The 20246-nt window shown below is 41.1% G+C and overlaps 1 protein-coding gene across 4 annotated transcripts in view; it reads right to left on the bottom strand.

The window, feature by feature from the left end:
• Positions 1 to 3040: 3040 nt before the first annotated feature.
• The window catches only part of acaca (acetyl-CoA carboxylase alpha), a 35073-nt gene continuing 17867 nt past the window's right edge, over positions 3041 to 20246 (bottom strand). For 2 of the 4 annotated variants that reach the window (XM_022206537.2, XM_022206539.2), the window contains 21 exons: positions 19055 to 19096; positions 18273 to 18488; positions 17942 to 18097; positions 17646 to 17849; positions 16618 to 16773; positions 16382 to 16528; positions 15681 to 15950; positions 15283 to 15380; positions 14972 to 15092; positions 14683 to 14793; positions 12314 to 12457; positions 12103 to 12223; positions 9560 to 9656; positions 9341 to 9437; positions 9105 to 9240; positions 8841 to 9018; positions 8647 to 8759; positions 7831 to 7985; positions 6797 to 6967; positions 4889 to 5025; positions 3041 to 4737 (listed from right to left, as the gene is read on the bottom strand). In XM_022206537.2, coding sequence (XP_022062229.1) covers positions 4611 to 4737; positions 4889 to 5025; positions 6797 to 6967; positions 7831 to 7985; positions 8647 to 8759; positions 8841 to 9018; positions 9105 to 9240; positions 9341 to 9437; positions 9560 to 9656; positions 12103 to 12223; positions 12314 to 12457; positions 14683 to 14793; positions 14972 to 15092; positions 15283 to 15380; positions 15681 to 15950; positions 16382 to 16528; positions 16618 to 16773; positions 17646 to 17849; positions 17942 to 18097; positions 18273 to 18488; positions 19055 to 19096 — 2997 coding nt within the window. In that variant the 3' untranslated portion in view covers positions 3041 to 4610. Of the gene's footprint in view, positions 4738 to 4888; positions 5026 to 6796; positions 6968 to 7830; positions 7986 to 8646; positions 8760 to 8840; positions 9019 to 9104; positions 9241 to 9340; positions 9438 to 9559; positions 9657 to 12102; positions 12224 to 12313; positions 12458 to 14682; positions 14794 to 14971; positions 15093 to 15282; positions 15381 to 15680; positions 15951 to 16381; positions 16529 to 16617; positions 16774 to 17624; positions 17850 to 17941; positions 18098 to 18272; positions 18489 to 19054; positions 19097 to 20246 lie in introns of all 4 variants that reach the window. The other 2 variants (XM_022206536.2, XM_022206538.2) reach the window with 1 other exon arrangement.

Below are 20246 nucleotides of genomic sequence, written 5' to 3'. Positions count from 1 at the left end.
GGGGGCCTCTACCACCACCGCCCCCATCCCCATCCTCATCCTGCATCTCGTAGTTGGCTCGATGTACGTGGCTCGCCACACTCCACTGGCTCCATGAATGTTAATGCTGCGATGGAGGGGGAGGAAGGAGAAGGGAGGCGGTGAGCTGCATGCTACAGAGAGCAGCTTCACCTGGTCTGCAGTACCCAGCCATAAGAGGCTTTTATGCATGTTATGGTTTATATTGGCCAATCTATGTTTCCTTTGTTTGAATATATGTAACAAATCCTGTCAGGTGCCTGAGCCGCAGCATTAGAATCATAAGCTAGTTGTTGTTTTCTCGACTCCCTTTTGAAGACACGACATGATGACGGGCTTTTTTATTTTGTGAAAAATAACTTTGCGTCTTGTTTCGATGCCTTCCTCCTCATTCTGTCTGCAGAAGGTTAACGTGCGTTTCTCTACCACAGCCCAGTGTTCAGCCAATATTTACCAAGCTCTGGCAGAATGAAAATGTATGCATTATGTGGTGATGATCACAGGGTGTTGTAATCTTTGACGCCCTGCGGCTGGCTGACAGGCTGCCTTCCTGCCCCCGGGGAGATTAACTATAACTCTGCACTCGTTGCATTAAAGACACAATGCATCATTTATTTAAATTTCTGATCTATACAGGGAAATGGCTTTTTCAGAGATTCACATTGCCCTTCATTATATAAGTCTATCAAACAACATAAATCATGAGAGGCCTGAAACGCATGGGGAAATCTCACTCGAGCACCACCTTCATAAAAGTAAATTCAAACAAAACCTGTAGTGTGACAGCAGTGTTTTACTTCCCATTCGAGGTTCAGCTTCACTTCAGCTGGACTGGGATTCATGTCGTATTTGATCAAACTACTATATATGGCTGCATTGTTCTGGGTGCTAAATTTAATAGGAAACTGCTGCTTTTATGCTTACCATACCTTTGTGGTTCACAATGAAGTAAGTTGCTTGTAATGTATATTGGAAATGTTGATATAAGCCTCTTTTGTTCCACAACCCATATCAGTCTTTACAAATTCTTACAAGGATTTTATACTTCTGATTTATGTGCTTAGTTAGTGTTCTGTGAACTCTATAAAAGCAACAAAATGCACAAATATAGCAGTTTTAAAAACACAAAAACAAAAAATTTCTTGAAAATCTGACACTCTAAGTTAAATATGATTGTGATTGTAATTTCAATATGTGATACACTAATTGAGAATAAAAATACTGAACCTAGCTTACAGTTAAGAACAATATATTTTTTTATTTCACTACATTAATAATAGGTATTCAAAATACAGTACAAGTCAAATCCAAATTCAGTTACACATATAAAATGACAAACAGTACACTACACTAATTTACTCATAGTTTTGTTAAATTAAAAAAGGTCCTTTAATATAATTGTAAGAAATTTACCGCAAGTTTGCTCACATTACTGCAGATAATACTATATTTGAAATGTGCAAATGTACATTTTCTGTTGGGGCAGTAAATTTGTGAACCATTTTCTATATTTGTGGATTAAAAAGATTCTAAAAGTAGCTATACAGTCATAATTATGATTGTGTCAAACATTAGATATTCTGAAAATGCCTTGAGGAAAGAGAGGTCAGGTTTTGAACCAGAGGTCAACTATTTCCATCCCAGACTGGCAGGAAAATTCTAGGAGTTACTGAACTCATAAGACACATCTGAATAGCATCTCATTGTGACTGGGCTGCTATACACTTGCCGTATGTTTGAAATGTAAAAAGGCAGGCAGGCAGGCAGGCGGAGATGAGATGAGCTCTTCAAAATCCTCAGCCTGGAAAGAAGGAGAACAGCTGGGGCCTGCCGCTCCCTCTATGTCGGCCTACTCTTTGTCACAGGCAAAGGACTCTTGTTTTCAGGCAGTAATCAGACAGCCCTGGGGCTCTGTAAAGACCCTGTTCTCTTTTCATCTCAACTGTTGCATACACCCTGCTAATTGGAATTCTGCAACTGGGTCACAGGCATTGTCTCTCAAGTGCTGTCAAGTCATTGAGACGCGTGAATGTGGAATTATGGTTGCCTCAGATGCATGATTGAGCCTCCCCTCTGCGCCATCTTAATGCCTCCATTTCAGTCTCATCACAGACTCTGATTTTCTCTTTTTTTCCCCATTTACATTTCTTGCTGTTCCCTCATGGTTTTTTTTTTTTGTTTGTTTTTTTCAGTTCTGCCTGAAACCAGCAGTCGCTTCTTTGGACCAACAAAAGGCCAACATAGCCTATCTGAACTCTTGATGTGACTAAATGTGTTCTATCAGAAATCAGCAAGTCCAGTCCACACTGTTAACTACAGAAAAGGACATTAAGCAGTTTCCTACAAGTTTCACCAATCAGTCCTCTTCCCTCCACTTCAGTGGTTGAGGAGGAATCTGATTCTGCAGTTTGTCAGTGATTAAAAGCAGAATTAGCCAGCCTAGCATGCCACCACAAATGAGCAAAACCCTCTGGGAGGCCAGAGAGACCAAGCAAGGCACATTTCCAATTATACTGCCAAATGACTCATTTTCTTATTGGGCCTTCTATAATTGTGGTGGGTATTGGGTGCATGCAACTCAATTTGTCTTACATATTTGTTGGTAGGATGGTAATAGAGTTGACAGAGCCAAGGGGATGATATGAAAGAATGAGACAAAAAAAAAAAAAAAAGAAGGATGAGATGGATCCCTCAATATTTGTTTGATGTGCTTCATCCTCCTTAATACTGTTGAAGTTTAAAAACCCGAAAAGAAAATGCCATTTTAATCATTTGTGGATTGAGGAATGGGAAGACTATCATTTTCAAGTAATCAGAAAATGTCTCTCCAGAGTAATAGACTTTGTTCTGACTGCTAAAATTAATGAGGCTTCCAGTGATGTGATTATCTGTCTCCAGGATCATCAATATATAAAAATAATTGACAAATTAAATTAGAGAAAATTCCTGGAAGCTTACATTTTGTTAAGAAGCACATTTTGACTTTTTTATTGGAGATTTTTGAAACAAACACACTTTAAAGTAAGTTGAGTAAGCTTTATTAAATCTGCAGACACATTTAAAGCTCATATCAGTAAATATTCTTCATCCCTGTACAAGGAAACAACCAGTTACTTATGAAGCAACTGGACAACATGTCAATACGGGCACATGAAAGGCACAGCACTGACCATGAAGCCATTTCACATTGTTGTTGTTTTGTCAGCAGAGCACATGACACAATGATCTCAAAGATGGAATTCAACAGTATGCTGCTGTTTTGCCATCATTAAGTACTCTTCTCTTCATGATACAGTTTGCAGAATTTCCCTGTCTATTAGTAACAAACTCAAGTAGTCAAGAGAAGTTGGATGTGATTCAAACTGTTCAAAAATTAATAAAAATAAGTAACTTTTCATATACATGACATACAAACTTTAAATAGAACAGAGTCTGAGGACTACAGCTAAAATTAGACACCATATCCAACATGTAACGTGTAGATCAGGCGAACAGTACCCTTTGTTCTGTCAGCAGACACGTAATGATTTGGCTTTCTAACTCAAGTGTATTTCTTTAGTTAAAAAGCACACAGCTGCTTTTAAGAGCAACACAACAGCTGTCAAAAATAACCAAAGGGAGCAAAGAACATCATTCTAAACAAGCATGCTATTATTCACTCTGTGTGAGTACTGTGCTCAGTTCTCCATTATCCACTCCACATGCATGTGTCACTGTGTGCGTGTGCATGTTTGCATACTAGGTGCAACAGTGAAAACTGTGCAGATTTGATTCAAGGTGCCATGTAAGGGAACAGTAAGCACTAAAGTGCCTCTAAAGCAGCATGTACTGTGGGTGAGAACAGAAGGGACAGCTGTGGTTTTGTTGTGAGGCGAGCTGCCCATTGCTCACTGCAGGGTAACTGTGAAACAGTCGGGGTCTAAAAGGGACCTTGTCCCTGCTCCCTGCTGGGCTGGCCCTGTCCAAATCTGTTACAGTGCTCCCCACCTTTGTTCAGTAACTGAGTGCTCCTTATTTGGGAGTGTAAAACCCCCTTTTTTTGCCAGCTCCCTCCTATGTATTGTCATTGTCAAGCTGGTCATCAAAACACTTGCAAATCTTAACAAGCATATGTCACAAACCAAGGTGCATTTTAACAGGACAACAACATTAATTAACTGTTGTGCACACTCCAGCTCAAAAGGATGGAGGCCACTGATTATCATGGAAGCATAAACATCCTCTTGAGCCAACTGTGTAAACTCCAAACACATTATTAAATATTAGTGACTAGATATGTCTACATTGACATTTGTTAATTGCACTTTAATACAAAATACATCAATTTTTCTAAACGTTAACCTACATGTAAGTCAGTTTACAAAATGTTATAACTGATGTCAAACACCTAAACTCGTGCTAAGTGAGAATCATTGCCAACGGTTCATCAGTAACCTGGCAGCTGCCAAGGGCCATCACGTTGGCTCCTCCAGTCTGAGTTTCCAGCCCAGGCCACAGTTAGGAGCAGATCCGGCTGAACCAGGCTGCTTTGGCTGTGGTTGTGGCTTGAGCAGTGCTTCAGCCAGGCGGGGGGGGGAGAGGCCAGGCTCCCGCTAGGAGGAGGTTGACGTCTCCATAGTGGACAGGATACGCACCACCTCAGCTCTCTGTGTGGGTGAGATGTGCTGGGTCATGTGCACAATGGAATCCATGGCAACCTCTGGATTGGCTTGAACAAGGCTGGATATGAGAACGGGGAGACAAAAGAAAACATGAGCTCTTCAGGTGGACAGATGGAAGTAAAGACAGGTGAAAAAGAGCTAATTAACTGCAGTAGTTTGCACTGTATAACTGTTCACCACAGTGAAGCTGCACTGTTGAGAATTATCACCTGCGAATCTGCTTGAGGATGTGATCCCGGCGGATGTACTTGATGTTCTCATCGATGACGGACCTCGCGCCTTCTTCTTCAGCTAGTTGCCTCTCCAGCCATGCCACCACCTCTTCATTGTTATCCCACAGATAAGCCTGCACAACATTGTTACGTTAAAGAGCAGAAGGTGAATCGTTGTGAGTAGTTACGGTTAAATAATGCCTGGAGATCCTGCTTTTCTTATGATGCGAGTGTGAATAAATGTCAAGAGGAATAAAAACATCCCAGGGGGTAGTTCAGACTCACAAAACAAATAAACAGTCAAGATAAAAAAAAACATCTTGACTTCAAAATAAATATCGATGACAACAAAAGAGCTGGGCAGGAACAAAGTGGGAGTCTGATGTCTTGTTGAGTGGACCTGATAGGGAAATTAGTATTCATGAGTGCTGGTATTTCTGATCCCTAACAAAGCCAGGCTGGAGGGCTTAGCAAAGATTTGAGGGTAGAGGGGTTTAATGGGGGCTTGCCTTTTTATGAACAGTCCTGCTTGAGGTCCACAAGAACATTTAATGCCCTTATTAATCATTTTTAATCTGTTTGCTTTTAATTAAGAAACAGCATGTTGCTCTCCTATCTGCACGTGCCAGGGCTGTGATTAATTGTGGCTTAAGACAGCCAGTCCTGATTGGGGTAATGTATTAGCGAACAAGAAGGCCACTTCGAAAAGAAATCTCAAGCATTGAGAGGGCTCCCGTCACCCCTGCAGCTGGTCTCCTGAGCATGTGGCTGGGCCAAGAAGAACCACAGCTATGTGTCTCTGAGGGATGTTTATTTTCACTGACTACCACTTAATCAGTTCATCTGTATTTAATCAGGATGATTTAATAGGAATATTTACTACCTTTTAATCTAGTACACCTTGTGGACAAGAGATGAGCGTTTCAGGAAAAAAAACAAACCTCCCTCTGTATTCATTACCCCAGCCAGGGGCTAATATGGGGTTTACTTTAGTGCAGCTACACACTTTACTAAAAAAAAAAAAAAAAAGAGAGATATTAGTTCAGACCTAGTCAATAACTCTGGCATATGAGATTATGAAAAGGTATAGTCCAGGAGTGTGGTATTTAGTCCAAATTCAATCTCTTTCTTTTTACGGCAATTGGATTTTAGAATGCAAAGTATTTCTTTGAATAATTTTATGCTTATTTTTGATTACTGGAACTCAACAGAACTGGCCACTATAGTTTTACTGAGAAAGACTGATATTGTCATTAGCTGCTTCGCATAGACTTGTACAAGGTATTGTAGCAGACATTAGGTAAAGTACCAAATTACACAATTTAGTATTTTTAAAATTCCCGGAACCTTTAAAATATGGGTCAATGAACTGTTGGGCGGTTGATTATCAGGTCTGAGAGTCAGCATTTTTACGATTATCGGTATTGTTATCGTTTTCAAGTGATTCCCAGTAAAATAAACTAACCTACAGATTTGCTACTTTGGCTCTGTTGCAGGCATCTCTCTTTATCCACTGGTTTAAAGCAATGTCCCGCCTACAGCATGATCTGATTGGCTACACGTCATGATTAGTAGCTAATCAACAGTCAACCATCAGTTATTGGGTTTCATTACTTATAATCACTACCTCTGCCTGCAATTAAAAAAGAAACATGTTGGCTGACCTCTAGTGTAAAATAACAGCAAGCTTCACAAATTCTCACAATTAATTTCATCCTAATCCTCATTCTCTCTCTTTCTTTCTAAAGTCCTCAAAGTTAACCATCACTTTATAAACAGCCAAACCCTATTAGATATCAATTATGGTTTTCTCTGGCACTTTCCACTCAGAGTCACTGAATAGAGAGATTGGGAGGCCATAGACGAGAAAAAAAAAAATACTAAAATGGGTGCTGTGGGTTTTACCTTAACAGCCCCTTCAGCCTCCACAAACCAGCGGCGCAGCATTGCCTGGATCTGGCCGTCTGTCAGCTCACTGTTGGCCGCTTGGATCTTCCTCTTCACGGTGTCCTCTAGCAGCAGACGTCGCAGGCGCCAGTAGAAGAACTGACGAGACGTCTGCCATTCCAGGATATCCTTAAAAAAAAAAAAAAAAGGTGTCTCACAAGTTTTAAATTACATTAAATGCCAACATGTAAATGTATATATATTTTTTCAAATATCAGTCATTTTCAGCCAATCCCAACCCCTTCATAAGATGTCACACTCGGTAAAAAGGTGTATGTTGCAGATTTGACTCTTTATTTTCTCACACTGATTACATAGCTCCAAGATATAGCTCTGTGGATGCAAAAAGTTACTTATTGTGTGAATTTCTGAATGTCAGTGTACCACTTTTAAAGTAGAATAATACATGACACAGAAATGTGCAACTCTCTAAACTAAGTAAACAGGGTGAACTGAAGCTTTGAGGATGTTACTACAGAACCCACTAGAACACATTTTTTGGCTGGTGAACTTCAGGTCTTGAGGTCATCCATGGTCTGGTAAATGGCTTCCATCTTATCGCAGCTTCTTATCAGACCAGTGCAGTTAGTAACCCTCTCCAGCACATACTGTGTGTAAAAAACACGCAGACAACCATTCCATCTGTGAAACACCCTTCTGGTCATGTGAGCCAAGTGTGTGTGTGTGTGTGTGTGTGTGTGTGTGTGTGTGTGTGTGTGTGTGTGTGTGTGTGTGTGTGTGTGTGTGTGTGTGTGTGTGTGAAAGATGGGACTGAAGGCACAGAATGAGACGGGGCCTGCCTGAGGCTGCTCTGTAGTTGTCTAGGTGATTGACCAGGGTCATCAGAAGATAATTATGAGGACGAGTCTCGCAGCCTGGTGAGACCAAACATTATTCACTAGGCAGGTGCAGCAGCTAGACTGATTCTCCCCTGCAGGCTTTTTCAGGTTGTCCACGTACTGCACATTCATATTGTAAAAATTCGTTCTCACCGTTATAACGCCCTTCTCTTGCATGCGACCTGGAGTGTCATGAAGATCTGCAAACTGCACAGCCACCTGATGGTAGATGGGTAACAGGAACTCCTCACGCTCCTTAAGCTTGGTCTCCAGCTCTTTTCGATCAGGCGGGCTCAGCTCTGGGGTTCCTGTTGGAGTTTCAAATAACATCATTAAACACGGCTTCCAAATTATTTGCAAAAAAACCCCCAAAACCAAATGCAGAAGTTTTGATGACAACCCGAGTACATGGGAAAGAAACTGAAAGGACACACGGTGTCCTTCAGAGTTTTGGTGTGAAAATCTGAAATCCTATCCTCAAATGCTTTTCATATGTGGGTTGCTTGTATTCCATTACCATCAATTTAGGTTCTACATGAGAATGCAGCTGAGAATTAACTCCTGCCTACAACATTTTGCTTTGGAGCTCCCCCCAAACCCCTTGCTGCTGTCACCTAAGACTGATTTCTGTTAATTCCAATCTGTAAGCTCTCAAACCCACCGCAGTAAACCTCAATTCCACTAGCTTGCCCAAAGCGCCAAGCCAATGCAGCATTGGACCAAAGGAAAATCAATAGTCTGCGCAGGAGAGACAGGAGAGCTTGTGATTGATCCGAGGAGGCTGTGACTGACACGTCTCCTCGGGGATTCCAGTGAAGATGACACAATCAACACCAAATAAAGAACGACAATAAAAGCGCGCATGCTCCCAGCTGATCTATTGCTCCTCACTAAAATGAGGACACGGCCGAAAAGGGTCAAAGATACCTGTAATGAGTTGTAACTGAAGAATATCAGTGTGTGACTCACCCAGTCTTTCAGCCAGACTCGTGTAGATCGGATCTACTCTCCTCATGGTCTTCACCAGATCCTTCCTTCTAAACTTGATCTCCACTGTTCCTTCAGGCTCCAACACTCCACCTCTGAAGAGAGGCATGATGTAAGTGAGCCCAGCTGGTTTTACAATAACAACGCTTAATCTGCTTTTTATCTGTCAAACTCACCGGCTGTCCTTGTCGGCGTACATCTCCATGTGACGGGGGTTGATGGTTGGATCTATGACCACCCAGGAGCCTCCTCTCAGCTCAGCCTGAGGGGGGATATAGACTAGCACTGGCTGCTTGTACTCCCTCAGTCCATCCACAATGTAGGCCCCAAACTTCAGCACCTGGTCGTACATATCTGAAAAGAATAATTCCCTATGATTATTATAACATGAAGAACGGGTTCAATCCTACATCGATTGATTGCCGCAAAGATAAACGTACCTTTCATTCCTCCAGAAAAGCCCCTCCAGTTGGAAAATACAATGAGAGGTAAGCCTTCGCGGTTCAGATCCTTAATAGCCTGGGCTGTTTTAAAGGCAGAATCTGGGAACCACACCTGTCCTGCCTGCTGGATGATCTGAAGACAAAAAAGGGAAAATCTGCATAAGTCCATACACACCAAAAAAATATCCTATTAATGTTCACATTTAAATATATACACCTTATGCTACCAGTACCTTTGCCTCGGAGTCCAAATTGGCTGGATCAGCTGGGATTGACAGCTCCACTGACCTGGTCTCCACAGCAACCACTCCAGTAGGTATCCCACCCAGTCTGTAAAGAGAGTCCATTCAATGCTGATGTCTACACACTATCTTAAGAAATTTAAAAAGCTGTTCATCTATGAGATAACAGATTCATTTGTGATCCGGTTTATAGTTTTATGTGGAACTTACCTGGCTCGGCCTACCACCACGCTCTGAGCCCAAGGCTGCATGATCTCCATGAAAGAGCCATGGTCAAAGAAACCACTCTGACAGGAACCCTTCGGAGCTTTATATAAAATGGTAAGAAAGAGAATGTAAAACGCTTAAAAAAAAAAGAGCATAGGAGGAAAAATTTGGGGTGATTTAGTGCAAGTTAAAAATCCAATTGAATCTATTTTCAGAAACAATTCTCTCTCCCCATGCTGTTTTTAGAATCCCTGGCTTTCTTGTGTACACTGCCTGAGCTTGTGGAATTTTTTTTTCTTCCGAATCTGTAATCTTGGCAGCAACCGTGATGGATGACTGTATAAGCAGGCTTGCTCAGCTCTTTTTCTGCCTGCACACTCTGAGGAACATGCTCAGCCTTTGAGGTTACCATTCAATTAAGCCTCGCCACTCATCACTATCAGAGACGTCGACTGGCTTCCCACACAGTCCCCCTGATCTCTTTGCCATCCCAAGCTGTAATTACACTGATGTGGAACCTCCTCAGTCCTGACCTGCAGTGTGAAACACACTGCATCAATTCTGGTGCTGATCTTGCCTTTAGCGGCATGACGTTAAGCTTCACTGTTTCTTTCCTAGTTTTTTTAATAGCCTCTCTCCTGTAATGAATTATTTCAACCTTTAACTCTTGAAATATCAGGCTGAAATAATAAATCTTTGTATTTACTTTAAATAACAAACAAAAATGGCAGCGTGACTTTTAACAGCCACTGTTAAAGTATTATTGATGGTTTGTAGAGTAAAAGGGAAAGTGTATAAATTATCTTCATAGTCAACGCTTAAATGTTATATAAAGAAATATCTTTTTTTAAAATCTTAAGTCAGAACTGGTACAGAATGGTTTGGATGTATGGGTACAGAGAAGAGCGCTACAACGTCAGCAGTATTAAGTGAATAATGTGATGATTATGTAATTATCAACTCGTTATCAAATATTTTAGTAATCAAGTATTTCATCAATTATTCTGGCAATCAACTGTGTGATGAGATTCTGCACTTGGCATGTGTGTTACAGCATCAAAAGTGGAAGCGAGTGTGCTGTGTAACAGAAAGAAGCGTCCTGGCGGAAGACGGGCAGACTGATCATACACTGTACATATGCAGTATAGTACATGGGTATTGTACATATATAGTACAGAGGTGTTTAACTAAAACTCAAAGCCATGTGAACCCCACATGTATTTAGTTGGTGATGCAGAAATCACATAAACATGTTTCTATATTTGGTCCGTTTAAACTGCAGCTGATAGAAGACAAACAAGAAAACTGATTAGTATATTATTATTTATTACAGAGAATAATCAGCTGCATTGATCGGTAAAATAAACACATTGCGCACGTTTAACAGTTTTCTACCAGCATTTCTGTCTATCATAACTTGCAATCACAGCGCTTTTTACCAACATAAATTTTTATGTTCCTTATTTTTCTCTATCAAAACAATCTGTTTGCAATCGGTTCATTTTGTGCGGAAAACGAGTCAAATGAGGGGTTGAACGCTCCTGTTTGTGTGGACGAGTTTGAAGCAGCAAGTCTGTGTTAAAGAATGTTGAAAGCCACTTTCATACCTGCTAAGTCTGACTGAGGTTTTAGCTTTTGTCAATCCGACTTACACAAAGAAAACCTGACTATGTCAAACTGCCTTTGTAGTTCAGTCCTCTGATCTGCTAAACCAACGGTGTAAACACTAGAAAAGCTACGTCGGTTAAAAGAGAAGCGTCCTGTCCAATTTAAAATCCCCTCATAATTTACTAATTGTAGGTCCGGGTTCGTATACGATGATGTCTGCCAGTTAGTGACCTGGGGTCTAGTATGTAGTGGATTAAACGAACCTCGATTCAGAGAATTTTAGCGACAGAAATACTCGAATAACTCCACGAATCGCTTCAGCCTTTCTATCAACCCTGATCATTGTGTCCAAAAAAAAAAAAAAATTGGTAAAAAAAATTAAGAAAAATGCAGGTCCATTTCCCAGATCTCAATTTGACATCTCACTATTGCTTGCTTTATCCAACTAACCAACCTGTTTTGTCCAATCAAAATGTAAAGATGTTGAATTTAGAGTAAAATGGAAAATCAGGGAATCTTGAAATTTTAGACAGTAGAACCAGCAAGTGTTTGGTGTTTTTTGCTTAAGAAATACCTCTGACAATTAACTGGTTATAAAAAAAACTGTTCTCCTTTTATTGAACTATTAATTCTGTACCAGTAGAATGTGAGAGAAATGTGGTATATCGCTGTGCTATTTAACATGTTTTTCAAAAATTGGTCAAAGTAGTTAGAAATGAATTAATTAGAGCTACAAAATGTTTAGTATTTATTGACTTGACAAAAATCTGCTGTTATATAGCTACCAGTCTATCAGAAACTATCAGAGCCGTTAATCTGCTACACAATTATGAACCTGAGCAAGGTGTTCCATTTCTAGTAATCTGTTTTTGCATAATGGCAAAATGTTCTCAAAAATAATCAATGAGTTTCTCTGTTTATCCAAACCGGTTACTCACTCTGGCTGGGACGTCCTGCTAACATCCAGCGAGGGTCATAAGGAGCCTTGGTAGGCACAAACTCTATCAGCCGATCAATGGGATCCTTGGCTTGAAGGATGGGAACTGGACTCGATTTACACTGCAAAAAAAAAGATTTTATTTTTTCTTAATAACAAATGTATAATAACAGATTTTAAGCAGCATTTTAACCACAGCAGCTAGATGTTACCATGGGCATGTAGGACAGCCACTGCAAAATATTGAAGACTCCCTCAAAGTCATCACAAACAGTAGTGTGGGTTACACCATTGTTGTGCATGATCTGAATTCCACCAAGTTGGTTGTTCGATGTGTACACTTCTCGACCCAGGACCTATCATAAGAAAAAGACAAAAGTGTGAGTTTTATATCAGGGAAAAAAAAGGTGCTAAAGTAATATTGTCCTCTGTTCAATGTCAGTCTGTCTGCACTTTGAATGTGGATTTATAAAACTGCACCAAGGAAGTAAGCAACGTTTTAAAGGGTAAACAACACTGACTAATCTACACTTGCTCTTACAACCTGCTAAAAACATTGGGACAGCAGTTCACTTCTCAGTTTAACTGAATGTAGATGTAGTCTTTAAAAACTCTCCTCTCTCTGTTCTTCAATTAAGACAAAACAACGTTGGGCAAAGCTAACTGACAACAGGAGGCAAGACTGTGTAGCTGGGCTCAATAAGACCACACAAAGATTGTCAATACAGGTGATCAGCAGCCAGACACTCATGTATCACAACAGTCACAGCTTGGAGGCGCCACCTGCTTCTCTTCCTGGGAAATTTTCTACCAGACAACGTGCATTAACATATGGCCTAAAACTAAAACACTAATTTCAATGTAAGATTTCATTCACTTAACTGACTTGCATTAATTTTTGTTGTCACGTATTCTGAATAATCCATCAGCATAAAACAGAAGCCACCAAACTTCTTTTTTTCCCTTCATGTTGTTCCTATGCCAAGCTGAAGTCATAAAGTCTCACTGCCAGCCCACCCTATTTTCATAAGCAGCCGAGAACAGGTGGCAGGGCCCTAACATGGTTCCATAAAAATAAGAGAGGAGCTCAATCCCTACCCTCAGCTCTCACCTTTTCAGCCATCATTTACTTTCTTTATTACCATTAATGGTTATGTATCTGGCTACAAATCTAGGGCACTCTCCTAAAGCTGTCAGGAAAGCCGGCAGCCCCAGGAAACATTGCAGTCACCTTGACATACACAAAACCCCTATGCCTGCGGCCATCGCCGGATTCATTAAGATTCCACAGCAGAAAGAAGAGGAGGAGATATAGGAGAAGGAACAGAGGGAGATGACTGGGAGGAAAAAAAACGAGGGGCCAACTGGTAGTAACAGCTCACTGGGGCATTTGTGCTAGTAGTTACTATCCGGTCCCCATGAAAATATGAGCACTTTCCAGCAGCTAATGAAATGATGATCTCTGGGTGGCAGCCTCCTGCTCTCCATTAAGTTTCAGTTAATAGCCAGGAAACCACATGACAAATGAGCAGAGAAAAACTACCCCACATATTTCCTGTGTAGGTCGTTAAAATGTGGGGTATTTTTTTTGTTTGTTTCTAATGAAAACAATTATTTGCCAACAAATGATATACTACAGTCTATCACATCCTCATTGTGGACATTTGTCAGTAACCATTACTATGACTCTGCTCCCACAAATGGAGCTCAACAGTGAGGCCATCGAAAAACAATTGAGCTGCCAGCAAATAGGTGTGCCATCATGGGGCTATTTGCATGGTTTGTCATGTTGCGATCTGTCATCTAATTTCAAATGGAGTCATCTTAATGCACTGACAAGGACAGAGAATGGAAAGCAAGAAAAGAAGAGGTAGTGAGGCGTGCAAGCACACAGGCACATATACACACACACACACACACCAATCAAGTGTACGCACAAAACAATCTGCATCAGCAAAACTTTTCATTTTGATTAAAAACAAATGATATGGGTGTCCTGCACTGCAGCCTCTGGCATGTCACTCTATTTCTATGCAAATATAACTTCATGGTTCGCTTTCAATTATTCCAGTTTGAGTGGCAGACAGGCCTGTGGCTGGGATCGGAACGGGAATCCTAGTTGAACAGAGAAAGGCAGAAGGAACGGGCTTCAAAATTGCCTGATCAGCGAGTTGGAACAAGCTTCAAAAATCACAGTACACTTTTATAATTTTGTTTCCTTCATATACGCGCACATCATTCGCCTCTCAATTCTTTGTACAAAAGCTACAATTTTGTATTTGTTCATAGAAAAAAAAAGAACAGAAAAACAGTTGTGAATTTTTGTTTTACTCGGGCATATCCGTTTGACCTTCCCCCTACATTAGCTGAAAATTCTAATGGCCAACTAATGAATATTTTTGAGAGATCTTCTCATTAAAATGCAGATGCATTAATTGTGTGAATTTAGAGACAGCTCATTTGGTGCTCATTCTGTATCACAGCGGGAGCAGAGTGCAGATGCATATAATAGAATCTTGTTTTCAATTTAAAACACCAGAACAACAAATATCGCGCTGAAATTTTAAAAAAATTGTTTCACCTTGTTGAGGGCTCCAGCTCCAGTCAGGATAATGTGAGAGTTGTCCACTTGGATGGTTCTCTGTCCAAGTCTCACCAGATAGGCCCCGATACCTATGGCTCGACATGTGACCTGTAGGACAAGGCAATCATCTTAAAGCTTCAGATACGTGTAATGCAACTGCAACCCAGCTTATCAACTCTTTGAATAGAGCAAGTCTTTGTTCTTGAAGATCACTCACTCAAGCGTACTGTTCAAGGCGAGCAGACTGCATGTATAATTGTGCTTTTGAATACGAGGGCAGTCTTACCAGATTCATGGTGATGATCTCCTCATAAGCCAGGGAAGACTCTCCAGCAATCATTCCAGACCCCTTCAGATTCTCCACACCCAAGCCTTCATCTTTTCCTATAATGTCAGTGATCTTGTACCTGCATGGCAACACATATCTTCACCCCAAGCCAGCTGTGACCCCCCATATCGCTTTCTACTCGTCACCTCTGCTATACGAAGCTGACGAGGTTGCAACAAAGGAATACGCACTTGACTGATATTCCAGCAGCTTAAAGATTAATTCCCCTAAAATACACAGGTGAGTACTAATATGTATTAAAAAGGTACCTGGATTCTCCCTCATCCTCGACGTGTTCGCAGTGCACAGAGTTGAGGGCTGAAACCTTCTTGTAATCCTGAGGTGTGAGGTAGAGATACTTGAAACCCTGTAGGGGATACAGCAAGGAGAGCTTAATCACAACAGACAATGAAACAGAAGACAAATAGTCAATAAATGTTCTAGAAGGCATAAAAGAAAAAAAACTGCAGTTTTTGTGCGACACATCCCATGAAAAGAAACACATTAATATGCATGTACATATCACCAGGTAAATTTCTAAGGTATTATCAAAACAAAATGATTGAGACTAATGGACTTCAGGTAACAAAACCTACAACAATTGCATACATTAAAAAAAAAAAAAAACCCTCAAATACAGTATTATGTGACAGACTTGCTGACTGACCTTATAAGGGTCAGCTGGATCTTGCCAGGCCACGTGGAACATGTGTCGGATTTCCTCTGCCAGGCCAATGCGAGCACCACTGTTGGCTGCGATGTAGATTCGAGGGATGCCGCTCTCTCGCGCCATCTCTGAGGCTCGCAGGAACAACACGTCCTCCTGCGGTCCGAAGGAACCTATCTTGTGTGTGATGTCGTTACTTATGACGATGATCTCACGTCCCGCTGGATACTCTGGGGTTCGCAGGGTCATCCGCCAGGCCACCATACCAATCTGGAATTACAAAATAGAGGAGTTTGAGCAAAATAAATACCGTACAAAACTGCACAATACATACACAGAAAATACTTCAGTGTTGAACGTGCTTTTATGATTTTGACAGCGAAAGTATCACCGGGAATTCTATCTAAGTGTCAGGTTTTTCATTTTGCGATGCTCTGTGGCTGATACATGATGAACCATTTTGTTTTTTTACATACAGGCATTACATCTTAACACACACTTAGGCTTTGCTATAAAGAAGCACCTTAACAAACACTCAACAGCAAAGCCAAGGGAACACAGAGACACCTACAGACTAAAGGGGAAATTGCACATTTTGAAATAGGAAGTGGGCAGATAAAGAAAAAGGTCATGTCGAAGCAAATGGGTATAATGTCAATTTTTCAACGTCTGTATTCATGCATAATGCTTAAAAGACCCACTTCGTTGCCTCCTGGCAGTCGGTTCATCTGCACCAGCTGACCTTGGGCGTCGAGGACCAGCTCTGTGAAGGTGAGCAGCTCAGAGGGAAGAGGGCATTTGGGTAAGTGGGCATAGGCCTGACTAGAGTGCCACAGCTTTTTCAGGGCCTGGAAGATAAAATAGTCACAATTAAATTATTTACTGCCTAGCATATCTGAGCAAACGCTAAGACCACAAGCAAGTTTTTATACGGCACCTGTCTGAACATTTCTGGAAAGTCATAGACATAGGTGGTGCCCAGAGACTGTGCCTGGAAGCGCTTCGATTGCAACAGGTCCTTGGTGACATAGGGTGTATTGATGAGCATACCATGTAAGGGACCTTGCTTGTCTCCGTATGCTTGGAACATAATCTGGAAAGAAATGAAGGGAGTCACTTTACAAAAACACTGACAACTGTGGCAGTAAGATAACAAAAATCATGATTTTTAGCATGATGGTCGCGATGATTATGAACAGTGCGACAGCCACTGACACATTGTAACTGAATGCATCCATCAGATTCTATGTGCAACAGTGCTGTAAGGATAGGGATGTCTTTAGCAAGCACCTCCAATCAGATATATTTTATTGAATGAGGCCAGCAGCATTGCAAAAAGTTGTTTTCGTTGGCTCTTTCTACCCTCCCAACATTGCTCATGATCTTCCTGAAATGGAATGATTTTATTGTATAATAGCTGTAGGAAACGCCACCACTTCCTTCTCAATCATGTCTACGGTCATTAAACAGAAAACAAACTAGACACCTCTCATGTTTCTTATAATGGAACTAATAAAGCAACCACCCAGCAAAAGAATAAAAACAAATGAAATGGATGCTTATGTATTCAGTTTTTTCCTTTAGTTCTTCATGAATTTTTTTATTTACTCAACATTCATTCACTATTGAATGGATGGGAGTGATGATAAAGAGATGGATGGATGGATGAATATCTTACCTGATCTGCTGCGAGAAGAAACACATTACCAAAGGAACTGTCCACTAGGCAACAGACATAACGCCATACTGGATCTCTACTCCAAACTGACAAATCTTAAAGCCTCCAATGTGTAAAAATGACAAATTTCTCGTTTCTCGTTTTAGTTTTACAAGAGAGTCTGGCAAATTGCACTGTAGGAGCTGAGGTTTCCAGGAGGGAGCTTAAGCCTTTTGCCAATGAGTGGACAATAAGCAGATGAGATGGAAGATGTATGAGTGCCCCACCTGTCGGTCTTTGGGCCCCACCTGTCCCGTTCGGGAATCAGTGACCTCCTTGTACAGGCTGATGTCCAGGTAATAACCTGATTCATTAGTAAGGAAGAGGCGGATGGGAATCTGCTTTCCTGTTGGAGTCAGCCGGATGTTAATTTTCAGCTCAGCCTGCAGGACGCGCAGCTTCCACAGACGACTGCCGTAACGCATCACCATGGAGCGCACAGACTCCTCAATCTGAAGTTTGTAGGAAGGATTAGTAAGAGGCAAACTCTGTGACAATACTGTGCTCTGAGTGTCAGATCTGTGTATGTGATTGTTTGACAAACCTTTGATGGGTCCATGATGACTGTGGGGACAAAATTGAGGAAGATGTGGTTACAGTCTGTTCGTACAGTCGTGTTGTTGAAAGCCACCTCCAGTTCATCCATGGCTTCCAGCAGCAGACGCTCTGCTTCATTGTGAAGGTATTCAAAGGAGGCCTCCTGTTGAAGGAGCAGAAGAAAATAACTGTCATGAGCAGCTGCTATGATTGATTTTGTGGATGGAAGTACATAAAGAACTTTGTGGAAAAATATACTGAAAAAAGAGCAGTATCAGAAATACAAAGCAAAAGTCCATTACTCAGAAAAAAATATCCTTGTTCTTTTGTGTTCTCACCTTTGTGACCAAATCAGAGTGGCGGATAATGGCTCGGACAAAGAATCGGTAGTCTGTAACTTCTGTGCCCACTTCCACACGGGCTGCACCCAGGTATAAGTGCATCTTGTGATTGGCGCATGGGATGGCAGTTAGGGCAAAATTACGCATGCGGTTGAGCTCCAACTGGAACGCCAAAGCTGGCTCCAGATGACGGTAGATCCTGTCCTCCTCAAACTATTGACAAAGAGGTACAAACGAAAAAGTCAAACAGCAACACAAAGTGAGTTTATTTTGAAATTTTCCCGTAGAACTTTTTCACTCACTTTCCTGCCAGCATCTCTTACATTAACAGAGGTAGTGAAAATTGGCAATTTCATGAGTACTGAGTTGGTGCAGCTTAGACAGATGCCTGTGAGCCACACACTGTATTAAGTAAATGAAATCACAGCCAATCTCAATCTCAGGAAGCTGCTAATGGGTGTCATTTCTCTTAAATGGGAGACATAATTAAAGAGTTCATTACTTTAATGGGTTTTAGTGGCGTCATTGTAGTGAAACCATCAGAGGAGGCAGAGAAGAAGAGCCATCACTGATTGTGATGGAAGGACATGCAGCGCTGAAGGCTGCTGGTCTGTCCGTTTTGTTTTCAGATTTGTGGGTTTCATTTCAATGCCACAATAATCAGACGCACCAATATATGGTAATTTTTGCATGGGCCATGACCAATTTGGATAACATTTTTAAAATAGACATTTAAAGTCACAGTGATGATTTAAGAAACGTCATATGTCAACATGTACCTTGTCTCTGGCACGGAATGTGAAAAACTTGGGGAATTCCCTCTGTGAATAACGAAGGCAAAGAGGAAGAAACATTAAAGGATCATAACAAAAACCTCGGCAGCAAAAATAGCATCACCGCATCAAGATAGACAAGTCAGTTAGACATGCACCACTATAAACCTAATTACAACAGATGAATACGAGCTATTCTGGTCTCAGCATGCAACTTAGGGGGATTAGGCTATGATGATCAGGACCTTGTCGTAGAAGCGATGTGGTCCTTTACTGGTGTAATTTATCCATCAAGGAATCACCATGTATTCACCACAACAGCACGCCAACACAATAATAGTAACAGACTACATATACAAGCACCGCTCACTATGCTAATGAATGAAACATCTCTTTTTTTTCCCACAGACATGTGATCATCTGAATAATGCCTGGGAGCCCTGTTTGACGTCTTCAGATGAAGTGACACCACTTGCCAAAACAATGCCAGACCAATTGGAGATGCTCTCATCAACTCACAGCCCACACGATAATGAGTGAGCTGCAGTAATACACACACTGGAAACCTCCACAGCCATGATTTGACACTGTGATTGCATATCTTGTTCAGCCTCCAATATATAGTGAACTGAGGAAAAGTCTTTACAGGGTGAGCTTACACAATGGTGCAAAAACCCCTTCATGTAACAGGGGCTGCATAATGATGGGGACATTAGTTAGCATGATTAGCTCTCATCAGAGACTAGGGTGCCACAAAAGAAAAATCAAAGCCTATTGTTGAAATGACAAGCAGTCGTAAAAGATTTGGGCATTTCTCAAAAACTAATCCTGCCCTAAATCCCTGTCATTATTGTCGTCCTAATGTTAGAGGCTTTTCTTTCTACCCTGGGTCAAACTTGGAAAGATAAACGCTGTCCTCGGTTTCACAGCACAGTAGGAGGGAACATCACAAAAATGCCAAGAATTTCTGACTGGCTATCAAAGATAAAATGTGTGCTCACATTACTGCAGGCCATTTATAATCAATAAAGTCTATGTAAAAAAAAAAAAAGTTCAAGCACAGATTTTAAGGCAAAGATCAAGCAGTCACTCCTGGATAAAATCGATGCAGGCATATTAATGCACTGTTTGATCTAATTAATCCACCTCCTGCAGACCGTTTGAAAATTTCAAAACAAGGATAACTCGTGTTATTTTT

Source organism: Acanthochromis polyacanthus, chromosome 17 (genome assembly GCF_021347895.1).
Source record: "Acanthochromis polyacanthus isolate Apoly-LR-REF ecotype Palm Island chromosome 17, KAUST_Apoly_ChrSc, whole genome shotgun sequence".
NCBI classification, from domain to species: Eukaryota; Metazoa; Chordata; class Actinopteri; family Pomacentridae; genus Acanthochromis; species Acanthochromis polyacanthus.
This window is presented reverse-complemented; position numbering and strand designations above follow the sequence as displayed.